The following is a 9,110-nucleotide window of genomic DNA, read 5'->3' on the forward strand; positions in this document are numbered from 1 at the left end:
AAGCATTTAGCGACTATCGGGGTGAGGGCCACTGGCCGATAGTCATTCAGACCAGTCACTGTAGAGCTTTTTGGGACTGGGATGATGGTGGCAGTCTTCAGGCAGGTGGGAACTGTCTCCAGGGTAAGTGAGGTGTTAAAGATGTCTGCCAGCACCTCACAGTTCTGATCAGCACATTCCTTCAACACTTTTCCGGGGATGTTGTCTGGGCCAGTTGCTTTGTGCGGATTAATCCTCCTGAAGGTACTCCTTACTTCTGCTGAGGTCACGCTGAGATGCTCTTCATCCGGTGGCGAGGTGAGTCTGGTGCTGGGTGGTCTGTTCGTGTCTTCAAAGCGTGCATAGAACTTGTTGAGGGCATCAGGCAGAGATGGGTCTTTGGGGCATTGTTCACTCCTTCCTTTATAATCTGTTATGCACTTAATGCCCCTCCACATGCTCCGAGGGTCTTGTGAGATGAATTGACCCTCGATCCTCTTTGCATATGTGGCCTTGGCCCTCTTAATACCAGCAACCAGCTCTTTTCTTGTCCTACTCAGCTCCTCTGAGTTTCCAGACCTGAAGGCAGTGTTCCTGGCTTCCAGCAGGGTACGCACCTCTGCATTCAGCCAAGGTTTTCTGTTTGGGTAGATGTAAGATGTGTACATTATTGGATTTATGATAACAGGATTTATGCTTTTTAGATTTGGCGGTTACCTGGCATATTGACAAATGCGGAAAAGTACGGCAGCTGTTCTGGTCATTGTGAGGCTGCCTGGCATGAAGGGATGTGCTGAGGATAAGCACTCAAGACTCAGATGCTGTGTGAGCTGAGGCGTAAGCTGGACGTGATTTCTGAGAATTGCAGGCCACTTGCGGCTCCTGAAACTCGCTGTCGGGAAGGAATCAACCTTGGAGAAGCTACAATCTCAGCCCGGCGGTGTGGACCACAAAATTTGGCTGTTTGGAGTCGCCACTGAGACGTACCGGTAGAACTATGAAGGCAGACAGAAATCAAGCAGAGTCCACCTGATCCAAAATAACTGTAATCTGAATCTGGCTCCCCAGCTTGGCCTTGAATTGGCCAACTATCCCAAACTCTCCTGGATCGTATGTGAACAAGAAGCTCTGTCCCCCCCCAACCCCCTTCCCATCCCGAGGACATCTGTGGACCTGTGTCAGAGCTGAGCCAGCTGATACTGCACCATCTCTTATCAGGACTTGGAACTATCTGGCAGCATCCATGGACAACTCACCTCCTTCGTCGGCCTCCTCATGCATAAATGTATGATGATGTCATCAGTATGTTGCCGTTTCTGTGCCGAGGTCATTTTTTGCAACGGTCACACTGTGTCCAGTCTAGGACACAGTGGGTGTGTTTACATGGACATAAGTAACCGGATCAAATGGCCGGTCGGAATAAAAGTGTGTCATGTAAACACTCCGTTCGGGCTATTTTTTGTGTATTCGGCGCAATCCGATATAATTTGTGATCAGAACGAAACGGGTGGTTTACGCCGATCCGTAACCCGATCGGTGCGCATGTAAACGCCTGATATGTTCATTTTTATCTGATCGTGAAAAGCTGACCTGACTGCGCATGTGCGATTTTGCCATTTCCGCCTGGCTAACGCTAATAATGTTAGCATGTCAGGGAAGTAAAACTGGTCGGTGAGCGACAACATTTCTACTAGAAACTTTTAAAGAGCTCAAAATGATTTGTATCACCTGTAGCTCAGTCAGGGAGTGCAGTAACGTCTCCACCATCATTAAAACCTGTCGCGGGTCCATTTTGGGTGCTCAGGCTTGTTTACGTTCACCCGGAAGTAGAACTTCTTCTTCAGTGGTTTTTTTAAGGAGAGTTTACCACTCTGCGCATGTCAGTACTGCTGTTCAGAACAAAGCTGCAGGTAAACGCTCGTCATGAACAGATTGTGCCCATGTAAACAACACATTTGAATTATTCAAACAGAACACATTTCAATCCGCTCAAAGAATTCTGCGCATGTAAACATAGCTAGTGTGAGATATAATTTTTTTCATACCTCCCCTCCCCTCGTGTTTCTCCATTTCTTATCTAAACGAAAAGGGCAGCGCCTCCTGAAAGCCGCGGCCTCAGACACCTCTGTCTCCCCGTGTCTATGTTTTCTCGGACGGGCTGCACTGACATGTATTTTGTTGTGCTTCGGTACAATGACAATAAAGCAGATTCTGATTCTCATTGAATGACTGTTGTGTTACAGAAGTCTTCTTCTGAAATGCTGAACCATCTCCTAAGAGCCAACAGTCCCAGCACGGTAACGTACGTCTGGTAAATCAAAAATCTGATTAGCAGAAAATCAGCCTTGCATCAGAGTTACAACAGATTTAGTGAAGAAAGCAACTTTTTAATGGTGCTGCTTCAGTCACTCACCAGCCTTTCATCTTTATCCTTCAGGTCAGAGGGTAAGTAGGAACCCTTCTAACTAGTCTGCCACCCCTCCTTGCACTGCCAGTAAGTTTGTCTTTGTGTAAGGAACTTTAGTGCACGTGCTTCAACCGATGGCTTAACTGGCTGCATGTGTGAAGATGTGGATGAAAGCGAGCTGCTTGTGGACTCAACACTGGTGCTGCTGCACGGCATCATGCTTCTCCTGCATCCCTTCACTCCATTCTTGTTAGAACGTCACTCTGTCCATGTCCATCCTTTTGTTAGGACGAATGAACTGAATCAGCTTAATTAGACCAACGGTAGTCGGGGCTGTAAACAGCTCAACACTCTGGGACAAACAAACACATGATAAGGATACTCTTCCACAGTGCGGATGTCAACAGCAACAATCTTCGGCTTGCCACCTTTGTTTCGTTTGGGGGGTCCAGCCAGCGAGAGTTCACAGAGGTCGATTAGGTCCTCCGCTGAGATTCTTGGAGACACTTCAGCTTTCAGATCAGACAAAATCAGAGGCTCCCGAGACTACAGGAGAGGAGGCAGGAGACCAAACAGGAAACATCTTTAAGAGACCTTTGAATAGAATTTGAACAATATAGAAATCATTTAGATATGGATTGTCTAAACTGTGTCAGCTGGGGTCCAATACACAACTACAGTAATACTTCCAGTTTACCTGCTCTAGACCGGGAATTGTTTTAAACATGAGCCTTCTAAAACATGACTCTCGAGTCCATTACCTAGTTAAAACCATTAACTAGCCAGGCGCCCGTAGGCTCCTCAGAGCCACTAATGTTAGCTCACATTAGCTGTCAGAAACCACAGGCCGGCTGGGTGACGGCCCGAGGTACACTAAATGCTACAACTAAGTCCCGGTTCACCTTCGACCCGTTCACGTTTCAGATGATGTTTCTAAAGAGTTTTGTTCTGTTTGAAATCACATTTCAAATCAGTTTCCTCCTCTTAGCAACCTGCAACACAGGCCTGCGGGGTCTCGCTCCAAAGTAAGCCTAAAGCTAAAACTAAACCCCCACGTCACCATCAACCCGTTCCTGTTTCCATTAACGTTTCAAATGGTTTTTGTCCCATTCAAAACCACGGTTCAAACCAGTTTCCTCCTCTTAGCTACCTGCTGGGTGACAGTCCAAAGAAAAATAATACTAAAACTAGGCCCTCGGTCAACCACCAACCGTTAAACTCTCACATCGATTTTTCGTGCTCAGTGAGACGCCTGCCGAGGAGCACACTCTTGTTGGCAGCTCCATAGTTCGAAACGTGGCACCTGGGACTCAGACCACAGTCAAATGCATTCCAGAGGCCAGAACAGGTGACACTGGATCTCACCTGAAACTACTGGCTAAACTTAAGACTCAATACAATAAAATTATTATTCACGTCAGTGAAAATGACACTCAGCTACGCAAATCAGAGATCACTAAAATTAATGTTGCTTCCATGTGCAACTTCACAAAAACTATGTCTGACTCCATAGTTTGTTCCGGGCCCCTCCCCAACCTGACCAGTTTAGCTGAATGTCACGTTTCAACCGCTGGACGTCCAGGAGGTGTTCTGAAAACAACTGGAGTGCATTTTGGAGAAAACCCGGTCTGATGTGGAGACATGGAATCCGTCCCACCTTGTGTGGAACAGAACTTCTCTCTAAAAACTGATCTGATCCAGTTGGACATCCAGGTTGTTGACCATTAATGGTCCAGTCTAGAAACCAGTCCAGGAAGCAGAGGTGTAGTCCTCCACCTCTCTGCTGCTTCTCCTCTGTACACCACCCACACCCACATTGAAACAGTGTCAACTCGCCCACGGCTCAAATTAAATAAACCAAAAATCAGCTCTAAAAATATAAACCATAAAAATCTGATTAAAATAAACACAGTTACTTTACCAGAGCAAAATCATAAACTCATTAAATGTGGATTATTGAACATCAGATCTCTTTCCTCTAAATCCCTGTTAGTTAATGAACTGATAACTGATCATCATATTGATTTATTGTGTCTGACAGAAACTTGGCTACAACAGGAGGATTTTGTTGGTATAAATGAATCCACTCCTGTTAATTATTTAAATGTTCATGTTCCTAGAACAACTGGCCGAGGTGGAGGAGCAGCTTCTATTTTTCAGTCAGGATTATTGATTAATGCCAAACCAGTTATTAGTTATGATTCTTTTGAATCGCTGTCCCTCAGTCTTTCTCATCCAAAATGGAAATCAGAAAAGTCACTTTTACTAGTTGTTATATATCGTCCACCAGGAGCTTACTCTCAGTTTTAGTCTGAATTCTCAGAATTATTAACTGACTTATTATTAAATACTGATAAAATCATCATAATGGGTGATTTCAATATTCATGTGGATGTTGGGAGTGATAGTTTAAGCATAGCCTTTAATAATTTAATAGAATCATTTGGTTTTACCCAAAACGTCCGCACATCTACTCATTCTTATCATCACACTCTTGATTTAGTTCTGACCTATGGTGTAGAGATTAAGGACTTGGTAATAGTTCCTCAAAATCCTGTTCTGTCCGACCATTTTTTAATAACTTTGAGTTTACATTAAATGACTACACAGTCACTGAGAGTAAATTTCATCTCAGCAGGTGCTTATCAGAAAATGCTGTAACCAAATTGAAACAATCTCTTCCATCAATGTTTTCCTCTGTCTTGCAGAGTAATGCATCAGAGAACAGAGACTTAGATCATCTAGTTGATCATCTTACAATGTGTAATTTTTTGTGTTGTATTTGTTGCTGCCTCTTGGCCAGGTCTCTCTTGAAAAAGAGGTTTGTAATCTGAATGTTTTTTTATCCTGGTAAAATAAAAAATAAAATAACAGAGCACTTCGCTCTCAGACTGCAGGTTTACTTGTGGTTCCTAGAGTTTCCAGCAGCAGAATGGGAGGAAGATCTTTCAGTTCTCAGGCTCCTCTCTTGTGGAACCAACTTCCAGTTTCTGTCCATGAGGCTGACACATTGTCCAGTTTAAGACTTTCCTGTTTGATAATTCCTATAGTTAGGGTTGTTATGCTGCTATAGACTTAGACTACTAGAGGACAAACTGACCTCATTTCCTTAAATGAATTGTTAAAATTAAATAGTTTTCATTTGATACTAATTTCTATCTTAACATGTGATTCTTGACCTGCCATTGTGTATCTATTCCTACCAAACCCAGCCGGTCGAAGCAGATGGTCCTCTTGTCCTGGTGCTATATGAATGAACTGAACAGAAAATTTACAAGAACCTGTAGTTTATAGTTGAAAGATCTGTACTTTATATGTCGTTTGTCTAAACCAGGTCTCTTGTAAACGAGTCCTGGAGGCTCAATGAGACTAACCTGTAGAAATAAAGGTTGAATTAAAAAAAAGAGTTAGAGAAAGCTGTTTGGACATGAAGTGAAAGTGCATAGTTTTGTTTCAGGTTACATTGTGGGGACCAAAGCCAGGTCCCCACAAGCAGCAGTCTCGTTGGTGGTTTGGGGTGGGACTCAGGCTTTGGCTTTTGGTGGTCGTCCCAAAGTCCAACAGGAGGCTGAGAGGTGACCGAGTGTTCAGTCGCTGGCCCTAAACTGTGGAACGAGCTGCCTCTGACATCACTTCCTGTTTTTAAATCTGCTCTGAAGACTCATTTTTTCTCTTTGGCTTTTAACGCAGCTTGAAATGTTGGTTTTACTGTTTTTAAGTTATTTATTTTATTGTTTTTACTGTTTGCTGTTTTATGATAGTTCATTACTTTTATGGTATCTGCTGATTTTATAGTTTTTTATGCTTGTTTGTGTTGGTGTAAAGCACTTTGGCCAACGGTGTTGTTTTAAAGTGCTTTATAAATAAAGTTGTACTGTATTATATAGAAATGAATGGAAGTCAATGCAAAGTCCCCACAAAGTCAGAAATACAAGACTGTGCATGTGTGCTAGTGAGTGTGCACGTAAAACTCACCAGGTCTGTTCTGGGCATATCCTGGTAGTCAGATGAGAAATACGTAGGTGTTTTTGTGAAGGTGCTGTCAGCAGAAGCCTTTGGCGGCTGAGCGTGTTGTCGATACGTAGCACTCTTTGGAGTCCAGCAGAACAGGTTGATGGATTCACGGACACAGCGTTCAATGTCAATTTCTAAACAAAAATAAACGAAAACAAGGAAAAATACAAAAGTGTTGATGAAACATTCAACAAAGTTATGTCAGGTCATCTGGATGGTTTCTTTTTTTTTTGTTGAGACGTTTCATCCAAAGGACTTCATCAGTCCGAGGAGCCACAAACAAACAGAGTCCCACAAGCAGCACCATCACATAGTGGACCAACCAGTTTGATGGTGGTAAGATGGTTTCTGGGGCCCGCCCTCTCCCCCGCCATCTCGTCTGAAGCATTCAAGCCAAAGTGGTTCAAAACATCAAAGTTCATGCTCAATAACCACGTAGCAAATTCAACAAAGTTCAGTCAGGTCATCTGGATGGTTTCTTTTTTTGTTGAGATGTTTCATCTTTCATCCAAAAAAAGAAACTGTCCAGATGACCTGACTGAACTTTGTTGGATTTTCTACCTGGATTATGGAGCATGAACTTTGATGTTGATGAAACATCTAATGTTGACTTGTCATAGTCTGTACTGTAGCCCAGTGGTCCTCAACCACCGGGCTGTGGACCGGTACCGGTCTGTGGGTCAGTTGGTACCGGGATGTAACTGGGACCCTGCGTACACAGTCTCATTCCACCACAAGTACCACATGTGGTGTGTATGACAATAAAGAAAACTATGACTCTGAATGCAAGCAGACTGGAGACCGCTCCAAAAGCAGGAAGTGGACCGCAGCACAGGGCATTCTGGGTAAATACAAGCAAAACGAACGTGCATTTCTCTCACCACATACGGAGCCGTCAGTCGCTTCATGTGAAAAACATTCTCCATGATATTCTGCCTCATCTTCCTCTCATGATGAGTCCGTTGTTGAAAAATGACAAAACAGAACTCCTAAAACCGCTCAAATATGATGCCACTCCATTTTTATTTTTATTTCTACAAGAAGAAGAAGAAGAAGAAGTAGTGTCTTCTTCAGAGGTTTTTTTGTGTCGTTTCCTTCAGTAGTTCTTGGTGCAGCACCCCCACAGGCGAGCGGGGGAACAGGTTGGTTCACTCAGTGCAGAATGAATGAACCACCAGCTGAAATGTAAACAAATGTTCTGAATACTGGTCCCATAATGACCGAGTGTACTGGACTATCAGGAGTGAACACGTCCTGCATGGCAGTCTCTAGCTAATGCTGAAGGGGAACAAAGCGACCAGCAAGTTGGTCATCAGGCCTAAAACCTTTGACTGTTTTCTTTAAGTGTCCTTGGGTGTCATGAAAGGCGCTTTTTAAATAAAATGATCATTATTATTATATTATTATTATTGTTCTGCTGCTGCTGATCGACTGTTTTGGACTGACGGCCCCTTGTTGCACGTGTAAAGTCAGTTTCTGGGGATTCCACTGCAGACTGGCTGAAACATCAAGGAGGTGCTATTTATAAGACAGGTCTGTGTTGGCAGGCCTCAAACTGATGAAGTCTTTCAGATGGAAGACGAAACATTTCTCCCAAAAAGAAACTTGTCCAGATGACCTGATTTAACTGTTTTTGTACTACCAGTTAATATTCGTACCTGGCAGGTCAGAGAAGAGCAGGATGCATTCGTTGAAGCCGTTAGCCAAGAGACGGTCTCTCAGTTGTTGCAATATGGCGACCCCAATGCAAAAAGGAAATGAAGAGTTCCCCAGCAGCAACGTGTCCCACAGGTGGAAGATTTTGTGCAGAGGGAAAACATCTGCAGACAGAAAAACAGGCAAAATAAAAATTTTACATTTAAATTTAAAAAATTCCACCAAAAGTGCAAAAGCAGATGCAGAAATGTGACGGCACAGTTTGGATATAAACGATCATTTGCACATCCACTGAACCGGAATAGATGGAACAAAATCAGACGGTCAAAACACAAAACTGAGTGTTGGGAAGATCATCTGGAAGCTCTTTTCAAAAGGGAAGACAACCGGGGAAAAGGTTTTAGGTGGGTGGTGTGTCAAAACAAAACCCGGCAGAATCAAAATGAAAAAACCTTAGACGCTTATTTCAAACCAAAGAAAACTGCACTAAAGTCCATGTTCAGTAATCCAAAATAAAAGTGCATTTTGATTTACTGCAGATATTCTTAAACCCGATCATCTCCTCCAGCTGACACTCGTCCAGAACCAGCGCTGTGTTTCTGTTCAGATGGACATTCAGAACATTTGGGATGATATAACTTGTTGCCAGCTCAGTCACCCACGCAGTAATTATCTAATGGGAGGAGCCTACGTATTTAGTTCAATCCTTTTTATGGCCAGGCAGTGCATCTTTGCATGAGCATCCTGTAACGTCCTAGCAGAGCTTAATGACATCTACCTTGAGTCTGTGTTGGTCCACTAGGTTCCGAAATGTCCAAATTACATGATCACACCAATGGAACGTGACGGAGTAAAATCCCTGAGATCTGATCCATTCTGCCCAAAGCATTTGAGTCTGGGTACTCGAGGCACGAACCAAGACATCATAAAGGTAATCAGCACGATCGGGTCCAAATTTGCTGCCGACGACTTCCTTGATTGTTGATAAAACCAGCCGAATCCAAAAAGCAGGAACCAGTTATTGTAAATCCAATTAAATATGCGTCTTTAAAAT

At 43.4% G+C, this 9,110-nt stretch overlaps 1 protein-coding gene across 1 annotated transcript in view; it reads right to left on the bottom strand.

Moving 5' to 3' along the window:
• tbck (TBC1 domain containing kinase) overlaps positions 1-9,110 on the bottom strand; it is a 42,939-nt gene that overhangs the window by 10,647 nt on the left and 23,182 nt on the right. Inside the window, exons 21-23 of the mRNA XM_037690408.1 lie at positions 8,059-8,224; positions 6,362-6,534; positions 2,769-2,932 (exon numbers count right to left, since the gene is read on the bottom strand). Coding sequence (XP_037546336.1) covers positions 2,769-2,932; positions 6,362-6,534; positions 8,059-8,224 — 503 coding nt within the window. The remainder of the gene's footprint in view (positions 1-2,768; positions 2,933-6,361; positions 6,535-8,058; positions 8,225-9,110) is intronic.

The sequence above is a fragment of the Nematolebias whitei genome, chromosome 16 (assembly GCF_014905685.2).
Source record: "Nematolebias whitei isolate Nwh7 chromosome 16, NemWhi1, whole genome shotgun sequence".
Lineage (NCBI taxonomy): Eukaryota > Metazoa > Chordata > Actinopteri > Cyprinodontiformes > Rivulidae > Nematolebias > Nematolebias whitei.